This window comes from Clinocottus analis, unplaced genomic scaffold (assembly GCF_023055335.1).
Source record: "Clinocottus analis isolate CAN_PGR_092001 unplaced genomic scaffold, fCliAna1.0.p SCAF_3, whole genome shotgun sequence".
Taxonomy (NCBI): domain Eukaryota; kingdom Metazoa; phylum Chordata; class Actinopteri; order Perciformes; family Cottidae; genus Clinocottus; species Clinocottus analis.
The window spans coordinates 20,187,975-20,210,556 of NW_027176042.1; the positions used below are offsets into that span (position 1 = coordinate 20,187,975).

The 22,582-nt window shown below is 43.9% G+C and overlaps 1 protein-coding gene across 1 annotated transcript; it reads left to right on the top strand.

Moving 5' to 3' along the window:
* Nucleotides 1-533: 533 nt before the first annotated feature.
* LOC137796312 (potassium voltage-gated channel subfamily A member 2) lies at nucleotides 534-6,677 on the top strand. Its single transcript, XM_068594183.1, has 2 exons — nucleotides 534-971; nucleotides 1,916-6,677. Exon 2 carries the CDS (start codon nucleotides 2,053-2,055, stop codon nucleotides 3,535-3,537), a length of 1,485 nt encoding a protein of 494 aa, XP_068450284.1. The 5' UTR covers nucleotides 534-971; nucleotides 1,916-2,052; the 3' UTR covers nucleotides 3,538-6,677.
* The last annotated feature ends 15,905 nt before the right edge of the window (nucleotides 6,678-22,582 follow it).

Consider the following 22,582-nt stretch of genomic DNA (forward strand, 5'->3'; position numbering starts at 1 on the left):
TGTGTGTGTGTGTGTGTGGCTCACTGTGTAAATGCATAACCTCGATGCCCCACTATACGGTCCGTGCATGTCTTTTCAAGTCGCTCTCTGGTCCGCGTGTCGGCTATTAGGAGACACTCAGGACTGCGTCCGCGTGCACCAAACGTTTGGACGCACTTGCACGAGCGCATCTGCGGCGCGCGCGCGCGCGCTCCCACACACACACACACACACACACACGGGGGAGTCTTGATGATGTTTTTTAACGTGGCATGCCGAAAAAAAGAAGAAGCCATAAACATGTACATCGGCTGAGCGCTTTGCAGGTGTATTCTCACACCGACACGAAGGAGGAGGAAGTCGTTTTTGACGCACGTGTCCCAGAGCGAGTCTAATTATTAAATATTGCTCATGAGACGGTATTCCTTTTATGAAGTCCTCGCCCTCCTCCCCTTCCCACCTCCCCCTCCTCCTCCTCCTCCTCCTCCTCCTCCTCCTCCTCCTCGCCTCGCCGTCCCTCCCTTTGCAGATGTTGCCTCTCCGAGCACCTTATCGGGAGCGTTTACCTTTGCGGCTGTCCGCAGCGACAGCTCGTCACAGTCACGCTGGCGTGGAGGGCAACGGCGGAGGCAAATCATTCTGCTGATCCCAGCACCTTCGGGTAGAAAGGGAAGCACCCAGCACCTCCTTGATCGGTTCCCTCCTCCCTTTTTTTTTTTTTTTTTTTTTTTTGTTGCTGCCAATCGCCATCCCACGGCAGCCTACCCGGAGGAAAGGAGTCTGGGAGGGGAAAGCGAGGACACACCCGCACATACTGTACCCGGTGTACACCGCAAGGATGCTGCAGACAACATGAGGTGAATAGCATCGACTGCCCCACATTGGATTTTTCTTCTTCCCCCGCTCTGAAGACCTGCTTGTCGCAGCTGGTTATCCACCTTCCTGGTACCAGGAGCATCAACTCACACCAGATATGAAACAGATGCCTGCAGGTATGTTGGAGATCACGATGAAGCAGCTTACCATCTCTGATTTCGAATATATATTTATATATGTGTTTTCAAGTCTTGGCATTTTGTTGTTAATGCACTGATCTGGAAAAACGTGATAATAAGCAATATGTATTGCCTGCAGTTGTGGATTTGTATGTTTCATACAGATTTTTTTTTTTTTGCTGCCACCCTGAGTGGAGATGATGCAGAAAAGAGATACAGTGTTTCTCTTGGAACCTATTTCCTTCCATGGATAAATTATTTATAGATGTTTTTGAATATTTCAGAGACAGGCACCATTTCCAGACTAAAATGCTTCAACAAAACTAAACTGAAGTCGGTTAGTGCGAGGCGTGTGTTGCTTCTGTGCAGCAGTTAATCTCAAAAAAAGCGTCTCATACATTTGTGTTCAGACTGCAGTGGATTCCTATGATATTGGAGACAGGATGCTGCCTGTATGAATCGGGTGCCCTGCTGCATTGCTATATATTCATGTATGGCTTTACTGCAAACAAAAGGGTAGTCCCAGACATTCCATTGCAGCAGATCAGTGTCCTAATTCACGAGCGTCTGTCTGTTTTTATGTGCCAGTTAGCCCGAGTTTACCTGCATTGAAGCAATTTATATGCAAGACGGAATGCGTATTTGCATATTCATTTGCCCGAGTCCGGAGCGTGGTCTGTCAGCCTCAAGTTTCCACGAGCCGATTCATTGTTGCATCCATTGCCATCTTCGGACAGTGAAACTTTACATAAGTCAACCTGCTGACATTGTTTCAGAGAGTGGTTTCATTTTTTTTACATTTTTTTTTTATCTCTCTTCCGTTGTTAAAAGCTCATTCCTGACAGCGCCGGACTTATTGGCAGAAGTATTGAGCGCTGAATCATGTCTCCGGTTTACCTGACCTTGTTGTCTTGTCTCTGCTTCCTCTGTTCCGCATGCAGTCAGATCCTAGGTGACATCCTGTGGCCGTCGGGTCTGTACGGTGTCGAGCCCCCTCCCTCTCCTGGCCCCTGCCTGCAGTTCTCCAGGCTGCAGGACCCGCACTCGCTGAACAGTGCAGGCCTCCTCCGCCTGCAGAATGACTGTCGCCACCGGTGACCCCTCCGACGAGGCGGCCGCGCACCCGGGGGACTACGACCCGGAGGCCGACTACGAGTGTTGCGAGCGGGTGGTCATCAACATCTCAGGGCTGCGCTTTGAGACTCAACTCAAAACCCTCTCCCAGTTCCCCGAGACTCTGCTGGGGGACCCCAAAAAGAGGATGCGGTACTTTGACCCGCTGAGGAACGAGTACTTTTTCGACAGGAACAGAACCAGCTTTGACGCCATATTGTATTATTACCAATCAGGGGGCCGGCTAAGAAGGCCGGTCAACGTCACCCTCGATATTTTCTCAGAGGAGATTCGGTTCTACGAGCTCGGCGACGAGGCCATCGAGATATTCAGAGAAGACGAGGGCTTCGTCAAGGAGGAGGAGCGGCCTCTTCCAGACAATGAGTTTCAGAGACAGGTGTGGCTGCTGTTTGAGTACCCGGAGAGCTCAGGTCCTGCAAGGATTATTGCCATAATCTCTGTCATGGTCATCCTGATATCTATTGTCAGTTTCTGCTTGGAGACCCTCCCTATTTTCCGCAATGACGATGACGATATGCACAGGTCTGAAATCTATTATCCCGAGACCAACACTACGATCATCACCTATACATCCACCTACTTCACCGACCCCTTCTTCATCCTGGAGACTCTCTGCATCATATGGTTCTCCTTTGAGTTCCTGGTGCGCTTCTTTGCCTGCCCCAGCAAAGCGGGCTTTTTTGGCAACATCATGAACATCATTGATGTCGTTGCCATCATCCCTTACTTCATCACTCTCGGCACAGAGCTCGCGGAAAAGCCAGACGACGACGGTCAGGCGGGTCAGCAAGCCATGTCTTTAGCCATTCTCAGGGTCATCCGCCTGGTGCGAGTGTTCAGGATTTTCAAGCTCTCCCGTCACTCCAAGGGGCTTCAGATTTTGGGTCAGACCCTGAAAGCCAGCATGAGAGAGCTGGGCCTGCTCATTTTCTTCCTCTTCATCGGGGTCATCCTGTTCTCCAGCGCCGTCTACTTCGCCGAAGCCGACGAGCCCGAGTCGCAGTTCGAAAGCATCCCGGACGCGTTCTGGTGGGCGGTGGTGTCAATGACGACGGTGGGCTACGGCGATATGGTCCCGACCACGATCGGCGGCAAGATCGTGGGCTCCCTCTGCGCCATCGCCGGCGTGCTGACCATCGCCTTGCCCGTGCCGGTCATCGTGTCCAACTTCAACTACTTCTATCACCGCGAGACCGAAGGCGAAGAGCAGGCGCAGTACCTGCAGGTCAACGTGCCCAAAACCGACTCGGCCGAGGAGCTGAAGAAGAGCCGGAGCGGCTCCACCATCAGCAAATCTGACTATATGGAGATCCAGGAGGCGGTGAACAACAGCCGCGAGGAGATCCAGGAGGAGAACCTTAAGACGGCCAACTGCACACTGGCCAACACAAACTATGTAAACATCACCAAAATGCTCACAGACGTGTAGTCTTCTGCTTTTTTTTTTTTTCCTTCTTCTGTTTTTTTCCTCCCCCCGTCACGGCGGGAAATGTGGAGTTGAGCAACTGGACGGGACAGGCGTACGGCCTCCCATCGCACGTGTGCTGGAAAAAGATGAAGGCAATAGAATTCAGGATGCTGATGACGATAGACAGCGGGATGAAGAAACCCAGCAAAGACCCATCCGCTCACTCCTCACTCATCCTGTCTTCCCTCCTCACAACTTGCCCTTAAAAAACTCCTGTCAACAGAGTGAAATTTCAAATTTAGCATTTCTGCATGGAGTTGGGTTTTCTTTTGTGTGTATGTGTGTGTGTGCGTGTGTGTGGCTGTCAACAACAACAACAAAAAAGAATAACAATGCCTAACAATGTCCTGCTCACAACAGTAGCCAATAGTAGTGCACAAAAAGAGACGACGAAGGGAGAAACAAGGCAAGAAGTGAAAAAACAAAAACCGAAGTATTGCTTTCAAGAAGAAGAAAAGAAGAGCCACACCAGCGCCGCTTTCGTCCCCGTCCCTCGGCCCCTCATTTCCCCCGGCACGCCGCTCTGCCATGCGCTTTTCCGAAGAGCCCTACTTGTGCGCTACATATGCTGCTTCCCGGAGCCAACGAAGCGAGAACTGTCTTACGCTACATACCATGTTTCAGAAATAAGAGGATGCGTGAGCGTGAAGCGAGCTCTACACAGCCCGTGGGCGACTTGTGACGAGGTTGGTGGTGAAGCACACCACGTTTATTTCAAGGATGAATGACAGCCGTCGGCGCTTAGCTCATGGTTCGACACCTTTTTTTCCCAGCAGACATCAGTATCTGATGAATGACTGAGAATGGCCTTGACTTTTCACTGCTTTGGTCTTACTGTATGTATTGCAATGCAAGCTTTTCCCCCTTCCATTCACCCAAAACTGGTCTTACTGCAGAGCTTTGAGGACAACTTGAATGTTTCTTCTTGTTTTGTTTGTTTTTCACAGTTTCGCACATAGACACAAACACACACACGCACACACACACACACACACACAGTACGTATTCAAATATTAGGTTAACTGTGACTTTACCGATAGCCGGTAGGTAGGTAGGTAGGTGCTGTTAGCGGTAAACATATAGCCAGTAGATTATTGCATGACATTTTTATCTGAATGAGAATTTCCACGTGTGTTTCTCGACTGCCACTCGCTTCATCGCACCACCGTATATTCGTCTGTACACTGCCTTCTGTACAAAAAACCCACACGTTAAAAAAAAAAAAAAAAAAGGCCGACTGCAGGTAGCTGTCACGCGAACCTTAAGCTGTATGTTAGAGGATTCCTTAAGGAATAATCATAAGGCAAAGTCCCGCCCTTAACAGGATGCGGCGTCCTCCTCGATACCAACATTCCATGTAGAAGTTCATTGCGTTAAACCTCCGCCGGGCTGCCGTGAAAACAGCTGGGCCGTGACCTTCAGCCGCAAACTCCCACTCTAGTTTTAAACTTCGATCCCAGTTGCAGTTGGGATAGACTCGCAGTGTCCTTTTCACAGGTTGGTCACATGACCATGTGCTCATGGTCTACATTGCAACCGTGTAAGGATTTGTGTGTAGAACAATGCTTCCTCCCCCGAACTGCCTTTTTATCTGGGTTTTACGCTAATCTTAGTGTTGCATGACCTCAAAAACATTCCTAGACGCATGCATTTAAGATCCAAGAAGAAGCCAGACAAAAAAAAAAAATGTAATTAAGACAATAGATATATGTATTACTTATATAAAATATATGTATGCAGACGAGACACATATACAGTACACAAACTTTATGGGAGAATACAACTTCAAATAGCAATGTTTAAGAGAAAGCAAGAGCCTTTCCACAATGCGCAGATCATTGCCATGTTTTTTATTTTCAACGACAATAATAATTGTTCCGAGCACAGTTTCTACGCTCTCCTGTTTCCCGTTGCGAATGCCAGAGACGCACTCTCGCGAGGCCATTAAAATGCGCATTCTCCGCCAGTGGGTTTTTCCAGCGGAGCTGACACACGTTTAGGTTCCAAAACGTTTGCTTCCCTCCAGTACAAGAATGTCTTCTGTGAATGAATTGTTGAAAGGCAGGTCGGCGTCCCGAAACGGTGGCGTCCCCACACACCGGAGTCAGACAATCGTATTGGCGTTAAATTGTTCAGCATTTAAATGCGGCCTGGCCGTCCTCTGAGAAGGCCGGTGATGCCAGAAGCTCAATCTGTCTTTTAAAAAGTTGGCATCGGAACGTGAACGAGGTTCTGATTCCAGGATCGCGTCCAGCTGACGTTCATCCACCGTTTGCTCAACACTGCCAAGGTAACAGTCAAAGGCAGTAACGTCAATACGGGAAGTGATGATTAGCAGCAGCGTAGATATATTGGCTAACCGAGGAGGAGGAGGTGGTTAGGGGGGACTCTTGCCTTTCTTCATCTTTTCACAGACGGCTTAGGTAATTAGAAAGGTGAGGGATTAGGAGAAGGCCGGTAGCAAGAACTGTCTCCATGATGTCTGTCACGCCAGGATCTTTATTCTTAGGGTTTCATTCTGCTCACTCCGGTCTTTAACCTGCGGTAGCAAAACGTGTTGACGCCATCGCTGCCGATACGCGCTCAGGATGCCCCGCCCACCTGCCTGACGTGAGGCTGCTGACGTCGTCCTTCTGTCCAGATCTGTGTCTGCGTTGAAAGGGGTTGTGGAGCAGTTCTACTTGTAAGCTTGCAGAAAGTGGCATGCAGGTGGATTGAGATGTTAAAATGGTCTGTGATGTGAGGTAGGACCAGATTAAATCATTATTTAGCAATATTCCCATAATCCTTTGAAGGAGGGGTCAGTGTGGAGAACAAAGATGTTTGTTTTTTTTGTTTGTTTTAAAAGAATGAAACTTAATGGACCTCCACAGTCCAACCCAGATCTAGTTGATCATCAGTTGAGTATTGTTATGGGTGTGTGGATACACAGCTAGGAGTTGTGTGAGTGAGTGAGTGAGTGTGTGCGCGTGTGTGTGTGTGTGTGAATGGGCGAGAAAGAGAACCACTGAATGTCAGTGTCTTAGCCTGGTTGTACAGCTGCATTTATTAAACAGCCATTTGCATATATCTGTATATGTGGGGGAAAAAAAAAAAAGAAATCACTCACAGTCTGACCAAAAATATTTGTCTATGCATGCAAATGCATTGTATCTTTTATTGTCTGCATTCCATTTGTTTTCTATTCATGTACGTTAGTGGTAAATGTTACAGACACATGCAACATTTATCCTGTTGTGTTTTGAAATCGGGCACGTCACTATACCTCTGCCAAATCCATTGTAGCAACTCAACACACTGGAGCTCACGAGTTGAATATATCGACAGTTATGTCCGCTTAAAGCACAAAGACGAGTAGAATCATCCTCATCTGTAGACCCGCAGATTTAATCTGTGTTTCAATGTTTTTATTCAGTGAAAACAAAGTCCATTCAAAAAAAAAAAAAAAAAAAAAAAAGATGTTGTATTGCTTCATAAGGAGCACCACAGCCTCGAGGGAAAAAAGAAAAGAAAATCATCTCTCACCTGCTGAGGGACCCACCAGCAAATCCACTCCATGAAAAGGGTGCCCAACAGTGAATCCACTGAGAAATCTATGCAGAGCATGACTACTAGCTGGTAGTTTTAAAGGTTTAAATACAGAGTGTTTTATTCTGGCACCGATTACACGTCGATCCTGAGAGCTGACGCCGCATTTGAAGCGAACCACAAGAGAAACACTTTGCAATATTCCGCCGCTGGACGTCAAACACTCGCACGTCGGCTGAATGTGAAAGTGAGCTTTCTGAACTTCTGTTGGTTTGAAGTGCGGATGTCAGCTCTTTGAGGCAACTCACGCTTAGAAACAAAAAACAAAAAACACTCATACACATGGGAAACAAGAAGATCAATATGCAATCTGAATGCATGTATGTGTGTTTGAGGACGGACATTTTTTTTTATTTCTTTTTTCCCATTTGACCCACAGAGCCTGGTAGTGTGGCATCCACTGAAACAATATGTACAGTTGTTCACCCATCCTCCCCATCCTCCCCCATATCATAGAGGCCTGAAAACATCCATCAACGTTGGTACAGTGGATAACGGATTTTCTTTCTATGAAATGAAATGTGAGGGAATAATGTAAATAATAACCAATGGATGATGGAGCAAAAACCATGTACTATATACTGTATGTGAAGTCTGGATTCAAAACGTAGTATTATCTGCACTTTACAAGACAAAAAGGACAATCTATGGACAAGAAAAACATGTGAAATTAAAGATGCATATACTCCTTCCAAATGATCATAACCCTGACGAAGTAATATCAATAATGAAGCCAATAATAATTCAAATGAAATGTTGTGGTCAGTGTGTTTTTATTGTGTCACCGCTTATTGCCCGAGTCATTTTCGAGACGTCTTGGAGGAGATGCATCAAATGTTTCCGCGGCCTTCTTCACATTGTTGCGCAAGGTATTTAGTCACCGACGTGATTTGAGGAGTTAATTTTAGCAGAAGAGCGTCTGCGCTGATGCAAAACGCCATGAATCGATTCCGAGGCCCCTTTGTTGTTATTTTTAGGACACCGAGCATCTTTGTAGCCACGGGCAGTGCGGAGGACATTTTCAAGCGTCTCCTGGTATCTTCAGCTTCTTCCTCCCTTTAAGTGCACGGTGTATGCTCCCCGCAGTTAAAAGAGAGAGCAGAAGGGGGGGGGGGGGGGTCTATAAATAGCCTTTTTGTTGGAGAAAGAGAGAGCAGCAGGAGGAAGAGGAGGAGGAGGAGGATGAACGTGAGCGGAGGAGGAGACGGCGTGGAAAGGAGATGGCAGAGGAGGAGAAATCCCAATAGAAAAAATCCTTCACGGTGAACTTTTCATGGCAGCACGGCGTCCATGTGTAACCAGCCACATGCGGGGGGGGGGGGGGGGGGGGATCAAACCTGTTTGTTTCGTTTTTTAAGATCCGTCCATTCTGCTGATAACACAAGCAGATGTCTCGGGGCCGTGACGCTCTGTTTTTGTCTTCTGGTTGATTTTCCGCTCCCCTCGCGGGCCCATCCACACCTGCACAGTTTAGCGAGGTAGCTGCTGTCATGCCCTGCGCTGCCTGCTGCTATCTTTAGTCCGCTCCGGGTTTAACTACAGCTCTGCATTGCGAGCGGGGACACTCGGGGGCTTGGGTGGTGGGGGGGGGGGAGGCCTGTAGCTGTGGCTACGTCTCTGCTGTAGTCATTATTCTTGCTTTGATCCGCCGATGCAGTGCAGCGATCAGAAAGCAGGGAGAGGCAGGTGGGATGGAGCAGCCCAAGTAAGGACACCGGCAGCAGGAATAGAGGCCTGCTGCAGGTGGCCGCTGATGCCTGTTGTTGTTGTTGTTAGGGAGGGGTGTGTGTGTGTGTGTGTGTGTGTGTGTGTGTGTGTGTGTAAATGGTTTGTCAGGGATGGTGGCGTGCCCACAGGAGCACGGTTGAGCAGTCACACAGGCTTGCGCTGTTCTCACCAGCCGGTAATTAGGAGCCGAGCGCCGTGGGACTTGCCGCTAATCCGACGGGGGCACCGGACCACACCTCGTTATTAGGAGGTGTTCATATATTTTTTTACGCTCATTAACTCGTGCCCTGATATCACCCCCAACCCAGTCATCACCCGGGGAGGCCCTGCAGGCCAGCCCCGCGGAGCTGGAGTAGTTGCTTTCTTTAGCAGACTGCAGCAGGGTGTCGGAGTCCAAGTTGTTTTGGCTCGGAGTGAAGATTAAAATCATGGAGATGGATGTTCAGTTGGAGGTGGAACCTTGTTTGTGCAGGGAGGAGGAGGAGAAATGAATAGAGCGACTTTACTGCCCTCTAGGGGTGGTGTTGTGGAAAAGCCACGATGTGCTTCAGACTCTAAGACACGGAGACGCAGTATTTTTGCTCAAAGGCGACTTTAAATTGTATCTTTACCGAAAGAAGAATCAAAAAATACTCAATCACAAGTAAGTTAGTACAGAAGTATTCTCCCAGAATACTTCAGGTAACAAAAGTCAACATACTTATTGTGCCCTCTCTTAGTATATGCATGTGTTATTGTATGATATTACATTGTTAATATGATGCATCAATGTGTAAGTTGCCTTTTTCTGTTGTAGCTGCCCGAGGTGGAGCAAGTTTAAACTAGTTTATAGTTCTAGTTAAGATCAGTGTTTCCCAACCAGGGGGTGGAGCCCCCTTTTAGGGTCACGGGATACATCTGATGTTTGGTCTGATGATTATTGGGAGAGGAAGGAAGTTGTGCTGCACAAATCCATGTTCATATTTTGAACATTTCTCTAACCGGTGCTACTTTTGTGGAATAGTTGTTGAGTTTATCTCTTTAGGGTTCAAACTCTCACATAACGCAGAACAGTTTAGAGGGGAAACAACTCGGATATCAGAAATGTGACAAATAAAAGTGTCTCGTGTTACTTTTGTAACAGGTTAAAAGAAAGAGAGAGATTAGGAATCACTGGATTATAATGAAAAGTACCTGAAAGCTGCAAATGTCAAAAGAATTATAGTAAGCAAGACGTGCAATAAAAACCTCCATTGCTGTTTGAAACCACGCAAAACAATCTGGATTCATTCTGCATGATCTCGCTGCATGTTTTCATCCGTCTAATCGTTAATTGAGTCTCTTCTTGTGGAGCGATAAGTAACGGGAGTGTTGGGTTTCCAGACACAAAGGGACACATGTCCATGCCTGCTCACCCCAGAGTCATACAGGGGATCAATACACTCATATAGCATGAACACACACACACACACACACACACACGTCAGTGCGACCGACGGGCTGGGTTAAGGTCAGCCAGCCCTCCTCATCGGGGATGGTGAACTTGTGAGAGCACAAGCTGGACAGATGCTCCAGAGGTTACAAGCACACACACACACACACACACACACACACACACACACACAACCAGGACACATGAAGTTATATGAAAGACCAGACCAGTACGATGGGAGAGGAGAGGAGAGGAAAATCTTTTACATAACAACAAGGTTAGCTGAATAAACAAAGTGGGAAGAGGTCACAGGAAACCCGGGGGGATTATCAGGCTGCAGGACTCCGTTAAGCTTCCCGAGCAGGTGTCAACGCGCGGTGTCTGTGTGGTACTCGCGGGCCTTCTGACCCGAGGCGTGGAGGGGTCGAGCGACTCCGTGGGCCATCCTCGCGGGCGAGCTTTAATCTCAGTTCGGGAGGCGAGGTTTGGCTGTCCTGGTGCTAAACCCTCCAGTGAAAACACCACTTTACACTTTGTGTTTCTTTCTCTTATGTTCAGCTAAACTGACTCAGCTAAATGCTGAATGGACAGACAGTGGGGGGGTGGGAGGGGAGGTTTATTCTTTTAACACGTATGAAACTGACAGTTTATTAGAATGTAATATTAATAACCGATTAGCAACATTTTTAACTGCATTATCGCCAAATATAAACACCGGTGAAAGGGATTTCTCACAACCTGAGACCCGTCAGTGTGTAACATATTGGCAGGTTATTTACTAACCAACAATAAAGCCACTACAACGTAACACTTAATAAATGGTTCTTCTAAAAAAGTTGTACCAAAAATCTAAGTTGGTGAATTAAATGAAAAATGGACCTGCAATAATTCAATTAAATAGCAGAGTCGTCACAAGGACTTCCACGTAGAAAGCAGCACTTAAAGGGCATAAAACGCTGCACAGCACCAACAGAAAACATTCATAAATGGAGACAATTCAGTGAATGTCCATGAAAGCTGAACGCAGACGTGAAAGCCCGTTAGTAGCATTCAAGAAAAACACTTAATGGCCGTCAGCTCTCTCTTGTATATCAAATGTGACGGCCAAAAGACGCACATCGAGTTCCATTTTAAACTGGAGAAACAATGAACTCGCCGTCACCCCGATGCGATGGAATGAGTGAAAGTGACTCCAGTAACTCTTTCATCTGGATCGTTTCTCTTGATCGCTCATCATCTTCAGGTGCCGTATCCTTGCTGCCGGCTACATCTGGTGGAGGCCGTTTTCTAACATGTCGACCAGGGGAAGAATGTCAGAGGCTTTAAATATCCTGTGTGAGTTAATATTTTATCAACCGCTCAGTCCCAGGCCCCCCCCCCCCCCCCCCCTCCCACGCCCGTCTCCCCCTCCGTCTCCTTTTATTTCCAACTCTGAGCTTGTGCCCAGAGAACAAACCGGAAATATTTTAACGCATCAGCTGCATTTTGTTTAGCTTCCCAATCTCCGCCTCCTCCTGCCTCCTCGTGTATGTTGGCAATGACGTGGCTTCTTTCTGCTTATCACTTCAGTAATGCATGTTCCCTTTTTATAGAAAACGCTGTCACGGCTGATATGGGAAGAAAGGAAGAAGAAAAAAAACTGTCTTATCAGAAAGATTAGAACACAGCGGAGTCGTTTGGAGAGGAAATAAATCCTAATGAAACGAGGACATTCAAATGTGCTCGATAAGCAGTCCAATTTAAAATGACAAACAGAAAATGAGCTCAGCAGCAGCAGGATAGCGGCGTCTCCTTTTGTGTTTGTGTGTAAGGGGTGTGTGTGTGTGTGTGTGGAGGGAGAGAGAGGAGGAGGGTGATGGTGGATGTGTCCCACTCCGCTCACGCAGCTTATTCATTATGTATGCAGTGATCTCTTGATGGAGAGAGAGCCTCTCGCCTCGGCCTCGTCATCGCTGTGTGGATGACGCTGAGTGTGTTCCTTCGCCCAAATCCACAGAGATAGAAGACCAGCTGTGTGTGTGTGTGTGTGTGTGTGTGTGTGTGTGTGTGTGAAAACTTGCATCAGAGGTCCTAGAAAGGTACACGCCTTAAATGAGACGTTAAAGCATTTTCAGGTTCATATGCTTGTATTTTGGGTTTCTACTAGAATTTGTTAACATGCTTTAATGTAAAATAAATCGCATCATCGCGTCTGTCTGGATATACACCTGTATCGTCACCCTGTGTCTGAAACGCTCCGTTTTAGCCACTGTCTCTTTAGTAAACCCCCCTGAGCTTAATGGTTGGTAAACATTCAACCGTTCATCTACTTCCTGGAGTTGAACTTCAAGATGTGGATCGTCATTCAGGCTCAATAAAGTGTAAATGTAAAAAAGACATGCCAAATATACGAACAACACACAACTTTAACCCATTGTGCTTGCTGTAGCTGTGCTTGACTACTTTTGTCTGTGCTTTTAGTGATACAAATTTTGGGAAAAGTTCACTTATTTACTTTCACTTATTGCAAAAATATTATACTGTAGTTAAATTGGATGAATTGCATCTTGTTCGGAGCACCTCACTCCTTATTTATGGCTTCATTTCTTACCAGAACAGGTTGAAATAAAGCAAAAAATATACGTTGCCAAAATTGACAAACTAAAAAAAAACATGATTATCCGTCAAATCAGTTCTCATGTGTTCGTCACTTAGTCAGCAGAACAAGTTAGCGTTAAACTAAAACTGTGAAGTGTCAGGCCATAAAACCAAAACATCAGACTCCAAAACACTGCCAGGTTTATTCTCGTAGCTCCTCTCACATTACTCCGTCATTTGATCCATTGTCTATGTATAAACATATTGATCAGTGCAGCTTTAACTGCAATGCAGCTAAATATTTTCTGTACTGCCTGACCCTTAAATCAAATGACAAAAAAAGTGAACGTCCGTATCATGATGTAAGAAACTGGAGCTGGCTGCCTGCTGACATAATGGGGTTCCTGGGTGCCGGATCGTTCATGTCAGGTGCAACAGGGAGGGGAGAGATAGTGAAGGAGGTTTAGCAGCTTGCCTTCATTCATTATTCATGCTTGATCAAAGAGAGTGAGGCAGTAGAAACCTCCTGGAGGTGAAGAAAGCCTTAAAGTGGCAATCCATTCCTGTCCTGCTTGATTTTTTAGGATTTATATTCCAGTGAAAACAAAGGAATTAGGCCGTGTCCAAAATAGCATATAAAATGCTGTTTATTAGAAGTGTGTGCATAGTTCTATTTTATGTGTTAAACATTGTTTTTTTATGGGGATTGTGAAAACAGACACCCAGTTCTTAATGTTGCAAATATGTAAAAATGGCCTCCATCCCCATTGTGTTACCTGTTACGCTAGATTGTGACTTAACAGACGTTTAAAATCTTTTGAGAATGGAGGGAATTACGCTATTCTTATTTATTACACTTCAAAGTATTACTTCGTTTTGTTTTTTTTAATCATTTTTCTTTATTGGTAGTAGACATCAATTAGACGTTTTATTGGTAGTAGGCATCAATTAGACGTTTACAGATGTTTTTCAGACAATTGACATGTGAACATTTTTAGATGATGGTCATTTTAGTTATACACATAGAACAAGGGGTGGAAAGCAAAGAATAATCCACAACTAACAAACAGAATGAAACAAAAAAACAATGTAATATTTCAAACACCAGCAATGATATTGTTGGGCAGTGATTCCTACAGCATCACAGCAGGAATACACCTGCTTATCAATAAACTACGTTTAACCCATTCATTTTTTTATTGAACACAAACTGCAGTGTGTGAAAACCAGAGCCATCCCCTCTGCAATCTTAAAGACGTGTTGCTTCTCTGTTCTTCCATCCCCATGCAGCCACAGCGCGGCAACAATGGCCGACAATGTTCCACTGGACAAAAAGATACCCGTGTTCAGACTTGAATACAGAACCTGTCCGTCTGTCCCCAGTGACATGGCAGCAACCCGGGCTTTTTCAACACTTTCAAGACACACACACACACATGCCGGCGTATCAGTTTCCTGCACATAATAACACATGGAGCCTGCACAGGTCAACCAGAGACCTCATGAGTATGCAGCACAAGCATTTGGGTGCAAAAAATATTTTATAAGCCCAAAAAAAAATGTTGTTCCAGGAGACTCACAGCAAGGGACTGCATGATGGTTATTGTGCAGGTTTTAGAGCTTCACTGTGGTCTCAAAGCATATATTAGCCTCAAATTAGAAGAGAATGGACATTATCTTTATTATTATTCACAAATATAATATTTACAATTGGTTAAATATGTTCATTGTATCATTGAATGTCTGTCAGTGTCATCAACCACAAATACCTGTTACTCCTAAGTACAGTAATGGTAAAAAAAAATAATAATAATTAAGCATTGAATTTGATTGGATGAAAAGTCAGGGGATCATCATAAATGTGTTGTGATAGATGTTGTGCCGATCCATCAAGTAGGTGTTGAGATATATTTTACTAGTCGAGTAAAAGGTTTGATCTGCTGCTGGCAAAACGTTGTTGTATCCATGAAATATGTGTATGTATTCCACCTGAATAAAAGTCTTGAAATTGTACATATATTTTCAGACACCAAGTAAAGCTAAGTGACGCCCTGTGATAAACACGGCCTTCTCATTGTTGCTTTTTGGCCGCCCTAATCGTCAAACCCCGCTGACTTTTAACAAAGACTAAATGGACAAGAGAGAGGGCAGCGAGGTGAACACGCACGCCCAAAAGCTGGCGTGTGACCAGTGGATGCTACGCACCCGTGAGAAGGAAGATAGAGAGCCAAGAGAGAGCACCTGCCAGGCAGATGGACAGATTCAGGACTTTCTACTCACAATGACAAAAACGAGCCAGAACAAACCAAAGTGTACTTTTAGTTTGTGGCTCGGTACATTGGTGGTGGTGGTGGGTAAGGGGAGGAAAAGACAGGTGAAGGAAACAGCGTTTCTATTCTGAGATGACAAAGAACTGACAAAGGAGGTGTCCAGTGGCCTCTACCGTCCTCATGCGAAGGTCGTGAGGATTGTGTTGCTCTTGATGCATTACTGCAGAGTCTAAAAAGAATAAAGGCGTTGCGTGCTTCCTGTGCAAAAGTTGAAATAATACGATGTGAACGGGGACTTTGTTGATGATGTGTTTATTTACTACTCAGACGGATCGAATCGATTGAACCGTGTTGTTGTTAAAAACATCTGTGCTGTTTATTGGAGTGTTTAACTGTATATCTGCTGTGCCTTCTGTCAAAAGCTCTCTCTTTAGAGAGACTTACAACTGCTCCTTAAGACTCTGCCGTGGTCTGTTCGGATATTTAATCTGAGAGGATCCACGAGTGGGTTAAGACGAGCTTCTTTCACTGCTGGATAACAAGGTAAATTCAATTTTATGCTTTTAAACCGTTTTGATATTTGAATAAGCACATTTAATCCAATTATGAGTTATAAACCTTGATTTTTTTTTGTTTGACAGTTTTGAAATAGATGCCTTTTTAAATGTAACTAGTAAAGCTAGTATTTGGTTACACATGCTCTGATTATTCGCAGTCCCAATAGTAGTTGTACAACTATTATTTCGGTAACACTTTATAATAACTTTAGCATTAGTAAAGCATGAGCAAACACTTAATTCCTCATGTATAAAGCATTGTTCCAACATGAACACTCATTAGTAACTCATTAGTGTGCACTTCATAAACACAATTTCAGTGTCTAGTCTTGTTAGCTAGCTAGCTAGCTAGCTGTGAATTGTTTGCTAGCTAGCCAGCTAGCAAGCGTGCCACTTGCGGAGGTCCTGAGACAGGCACGCACCACCTCAGCTGTAAGTAGATCAATCCAGGTGATAGCCAGATACTCATAATCAATCATATGTACGTGCCAGCAAATTATAAAACAAACTCAACACTCATGCCACTGAAGGGCACCATTATGGATGTTCTTTATTACTTTGTGTTGCGTCTATTTCCCTTTTCTGTTGAGAAGATAACTGAGACGTGTGTTAGCTTTGCGGCACTGCTGGCTTTTTATTAATACTTTGTAAGGCAAAGATATTCCTCACTTTAGATGAGGTCACACGAAATACTTAACTAATACTTAACTATTGACTATAACTACCTGAATAACTCATGACTCGCAGTATTAAAACACGTTTATAAAGCACATGTCAACCATTAGTGCATCATCAATAAGTCCTTAATAATTGTTTTTCTATATATATATATATATACATATATATATATTACTTAATTCACACATGGTGAATCCATAATTTATAAAGAATGAAAACCCAATCATGAAACGCATCATATTCAAGCTTATTAATCAAGAACATTTATAACTTATAAAGTATTTTTCAACGGTTGAATGTAAAATAAAAACAGCCGCTTGATTTATACCTAATAAATCTCACCGATAATTCCTCCATGTTGCATTGTTTTGTACCTCACAACAGGCCATACGGGAACATGAGGAGGACGCTCTCTAACTCTGGAGGCTTTGGATGAGCTTGGAGCGCCGGCGGCCGTGGATCCTCCCCGTCCACCGGTGAGCAATGTTGTTGTCACCATAGTGGGTGGTGCATGGCATTCATCCTCGCTGTGGGGTTGCCGGTTGGAGGATTGCGCATGTGATCGTGCTCTGAAGGAATCTACGGTGTGTCACGGCAACTGCAAGTTGATGCTAAAATATGTTTTTTTTTTGTGCTCTATGAGCAGAAGAAGTGCAGCAAAAAAAAAAAATGAATGGATGTAATTTAATCAGTGAGTTTTAAACCTTTGAGGATTGCAGTGTTAAACGTCGTGTCCCGCTCTCTGATTGGTTTTTCGCGAATGCTCGCCTCCTCCCCTACCGTGTCGGGTCCAAAGAGTCATCCAAGATTAGCACTTGTCTTTTGATTAGTGAGGTTGTGGAAACAATCCAGACGTTTCAATTAAGTCGGAAGTATTTAGTCCACACTGGTGATCTATGAGGGTGATTCTCCGGGCTGATCTCCTGTGTTGCATAATCTCCTTAGTGGAGTAACAGTCCTCGGAGTCGGCTTCAGGGCAAATCCTTCGTCCAAACAATGAATGAAAGTCTGCCCTCACAGAACACAAAGAACACTATTTTTAATAATTAGTATTCCTTCTACAACATACTGACAGAAGAGCTGATCCAGCCTGTTATATTCTGGATGTTTGATCATCACTGTGCAGATTGACGTACACTCTGAGTTTTTTTATTGATCTGCTGAAGAGATACATTTTTTTCTGTGATCACCTTAAATATGAATTATAGACGCGTACCGATAAGCAGGTCTTCGTGACACGACAACAGAGATGGGGACTTGGACTTAAGTCGCACGCGACTTGACTTAGTTTGAGAGGCGAGATTGATGAGTTAAGTATCAGTAGATTATAAACTGTCATTAGTACCTTGTGTAATTATGCAATACGGTCTAACTGTTGCTGTAAAAGATGTTCGTTGTTGTTGCGTGTCAGCAATATTGTCTTGTTTCCCTGAGTTTATATATCCATATTTTAAATGTAGACTGTTTTAAAGAGGTCGTGTAAAAGGTCAAACAACAAATCAATGCTGATACTGTATGCTAATAGATCAAGTATAAAGTCACAAGAAAATGACTCGTGAGCATCTCTAATTCACGACTCGTCTGGAAGTTGATCCGGGTTCAATGAGACGTGAAACCTCCGGTGCTCATAGACAAACATGTATTTGCATATTCATTCAATGAGGGAGAGTTACTAGACGTCATGTTATGAATTTCAAACTTGGTGAAAAACATGGTCAGACACAAACTATGATACACAGCAGATTATTGTTCCTTTTTTAAGGATTTGTAATATGTGATCAACTATGTTGCAGTAAAGTATTTTACAGTGAACCATTTACAGTATATTGTATTATATAAGGTAACACGTTGTTAAAGTATGTATTAAACTCAGGAGGACAGGGAAGGTTTTTTATGACCCACACAGAGTTTTTAGTTTATCTCTTTATTCAGGCAGTTATTAACTTTATTTCATATTGATAGTGAAGAGAGGACCGGAAAGAGGACACGCAACAAGAAAGGTGAATTTAAGGCACAGAAACACTTTCAGTGTTATATTGTTAGACTCTTAATCTGTCTGAATAAATTATTGTTGCACTTTTAGATATATTTATGGTTTGGGATGTTTTAAGGTGCCATTCAGGTGTTTTTATAGATTCAATTAAAATGTTTTTAATTGCATTTCTCTTATTAAGATTTTGCGTCACATGTTTTATGTCTTTTATCATTGTTGTTGCTGTCTGTCTTGACCTGAACACTTGAAACAGGGTTTTGTATTCTCATTGAAACTTTAAGTTATATTTTTTTAAACTCAAAGTGGGGATATTGCAATTACATGTTCAAGCCACAAGCCCCTGCAGTGAATCTATTTTTATTGTACTTTTTATGTATATTGTATTCTATTTATTCTAGTCTATTATATGGACCGCAGAGGAATGTCCACATGAATTGAAAAGAATAGACACAGTGTTGCAAACCTTTTTATTTTAATGAAATTATCAAAAGAATCTCTGATATTATGGTGTGACTTCATTGAGATATCAAGTGAAGCCACAAGAGATCCCGAGCCCGTGCTCGAGAAACCCTGATGACTTGTTTGACACTGAATCCAGATGAACTTGTGGCCCTCTCGAGGCTTTGGGTGAACACTGAAGGGGGTTTTCTCTCCTGTGCCTGTTTTGCCCTTGTGCGCCTCTGACCCAACCTTGTATGGTATTTGCAATGAGGAGAACCTCTGCCGCAATATATAGGATTACTAGACTGGAATAACCAGCTGCTTTTACAACTGCTATAAGATTACCAGGCTGGAATATCTAATCCGTGCTACCTGACATGCACTTTGAAATCCTGTCATCCTTAATGGATGAGCATATGGGCTTTTGAGGTAGAATTACTTGCATCATGTGCACGAGATGAGTCGACCGCATATTTTGTTACTTTGTCTTGAACGAAGACAAACGGAGAGTGGAGCGAACGCAACATGTAGAAGACTCCAACAGGTGCTGGGTCAGAAAGTCAGACAAAACATCTGCACAGCTGCCAGCAAATTGAATCCAACAAGAGCTTCTTCATCATCTGACATAACCAATCACTACAAGCAATATCACAAAGCTATAGACACGAACACTCAGGTGCTCGGGATCTGTTTGACTGGGCCAATCGGAGCAGAGCTGGATAATACTGAGTGATACTCTCATGGAATTTTTTTTTAAAAAGAACACATCAAATCTAATGTGTAGAGAAAATAGTTAAGGTGATGTGAAGGAATCATATAAGTGACTTATATGCGTAAAAATACATCGAAAAAGTCAAAAGAAATGGAGAGTAATACATGACTTGGCCAAAGTGGTTCAAACAGGAGCAGGTCCAACCTGGCAATGAGCCAACATTGTTATTGATACCTAAAATATATATATAATATATATATATATATATATATATATATATATATATATATATATATATATATATATATATATATATATATATATATATATATATGTATGTATATGTGTATTTTCCACAGTTTTTTTGCAGGGTTAAGTGAAATTCTGATACTTTATTGAAGTGTTTACAATTGATGTTCCTTTATATACTACTCTACTAAATTTCAGAGAGTAATGCACTTTTTGCTCCGCTAGATGTATTTGACAGCTTGAGATAGTAGTTTTATAGATTTACAGATTATGAGTTGCTGCTTCCTTTTAAGACGCTGACCACGTACTCACAACGTTTCAATGTTTGAGCCCGACCAGAGATCTTTGCCGCATGTCATCCCTCCTCTTCCTTCTCTCATTTCATCTCTGTGCTATCGCTGCTAAATACAAGAAGACAAAAACACAACAGAAAACTGAAGTTTATATTAGAAAATAATAATAACATGCTATGCATTTTTGTAGATTAAACCACCCAACAATCTATGAAAAGGTAAAAAAAAAAAAGAAAAAAAGAAATTGGCTCCAAATATAAAATATGTGTTACTTAATACTTGAGAGTCTTTCTGTTCAATTATTTATTAAGTGGTTCAACATTGCTGTAAATATGCCAGAACTGGCTAAAGGGCTACTTTTCATCTGTTGTATCTGGGTATCTGGACAGGCAAGCTTAAAATACTATATATATATATATATATATATATATATATATATATATATATATATATATATATATATATATATATATATATATATATATATATATATCAGGGGTTTGTAAGCAGAGTAATACTAGAAAAAGAGAGGAGGATATTAATTAACATCATGCAGTTTATTTGTTCAGAAAAAAAGTCAATTATGTCAGGCGTCCATGGCTCAAAGTCGAGCTCTATAAAAGTGTGAGCTGTTTATACTGATGTGTCAGTATAGTTCATGCGTAAGCGTGCTGATGGTGAAATTGCTTTGTCGGCACAGTCTGTTAACGAGGAAGGTGATGGTGTCGTCGAGGCTGAGGCTGGACGCGGGGAGGGATGCAGGGAGGGGTGATGGATGGAGGGCTGCAGAGAAGGACAGAAGGAGGGACGTTATCCTTCTGGTACGCTGTCAGGAGCCCTGGGACAAGTGACACTGCAGTGGCTGCAGTCCACCTCGTCTTGTAGCACATTTACAGCCACCTCTCCCTCCTTTACCCACACAAATCGTCGAGCAGGGGAACGGATCGATTATTTACCCTCTCGGACCGAGCAGAGTGTACGGTCGCCCCGTTGTCTGTCTTCCTGTCTCTCTTCGCAAATTCCATTACGAAGTGTCGGGTAATGACTCAGCCGACTGCCTTCTAAACGGCAGGATCATAACAGTAAAAGACAATTACCCCCCTATATATATAAGGAGCGTGTCGAGTCAGCTGAGTGATGTTTGACTGTGCGCTCGTGCGCGTCCCTGCGACCCTGAACTCTCCATGCGCATGGGGGGGCAACCCTGGACGTTCATCTCAGGTGCAAACACGTGAACTTTATATTCATCGGTGCACATGTGCGCGGTGTTCCCGCTGAGGACCCGTAATGAGATTGCTGGAGGTTGACTGTTGTGTGATGATGTATGGCGAAGCGTGGACGGCGAAGTCCTTAAAACAGTCTTCTGTGACCTTGAAGCCCCGTGCCTGCAGTGATGCTGCTCGCGCCGCAGTGTTACAGCCAAAACCCCCCTCCCACCCGGGCTGCGGTGGGAGGAGAGGGAGACGGGGCAATGATGTGGGACACCAGGCAACTGGTTCTCTCTCAGGTAACACAATATTCAAAATGTGATGCCAAATTGGCCGCCCTTCTGAAAAAGTGCGAGATAAACTTTGATTAAAGTTTGAGCTCCTCGAGAGATTTCAGCAGGACTTAAAACAAAAAAAAAAAAAGGAAGCGCAGCCTTTCCGTAATTTGAACGTGACCTTTTAATAATTAGGCTCGTCACACTTTTTCACAGAGCCACTGTATTAATCTGACGAACCTTCAATAGCTGGCAGGCACAGAGGTGCTGGAGTTGGCAGGGACCACAGAAATATATTTTAAGAAGACACATCTGCAGGAGTTGTGTCTTGAAAAGGGATGTTTTTTTACTCTCAATGCTTACAAATCGATACTAAACACCTCTACGGGAAAAGTCTGCCCAGAATAACCGACCTCTAGGTAAGTATTTATCAATGACACTCATTTTAGTGTCGCGCCTATTCTTGTCGTTCTGAAGAGGTAGGTGCATGTGTTTTATGGATTCTATCACAGACATACGTGACACATTTTGAAAAGGATTTTTTTTTTTTTAAAGTTTGATTGAGATTTGAGGGAAGATTCAGAAAGGATATTGGATATTGGATATAGGATATTGATGTGAATGAGACTTTGCCTCAACGTGCATCACCGAGGATGTAAACAAGAGAAAGCTGAATCCCTCGGGCACATGTGCGCTGCCGCAGGTGTCGAGAGCTATGACAAGTGCTGTAACAGGGGAAGAATTCACTCTAATCCCCAAGGTGAGGGTGGATTGGATGATCCCGCATGTGGATGCTTACTCTGCAGGAAAGAGGGGGAACGAGTGGGTCCCACTCTGCCGTCGCCCACGTCAAGCAGTGATTGGCTCCCGCGGGGTAAATCTCCTATCAGGGAGCTCCCTATAACATCCTCACTTACCCCACTGGCGGAGAAGGGAGCAGGGAGAACGAAGCCCAGGTTACCCCCCACATTCAAAATACAGTGAGTTTCCTGCACGTTTGTCTCTGTTTGTTTGTGTGTGTACGTG

Coding starts and splice junctions, on each gene's coding strand:
- LOC137796312 (XM_068594183.1), top strand. CDS start 2,053: ATGACTGTCGCCACCGGTGACCCCTCCGACGAGGCGGCCGCGCACCCG.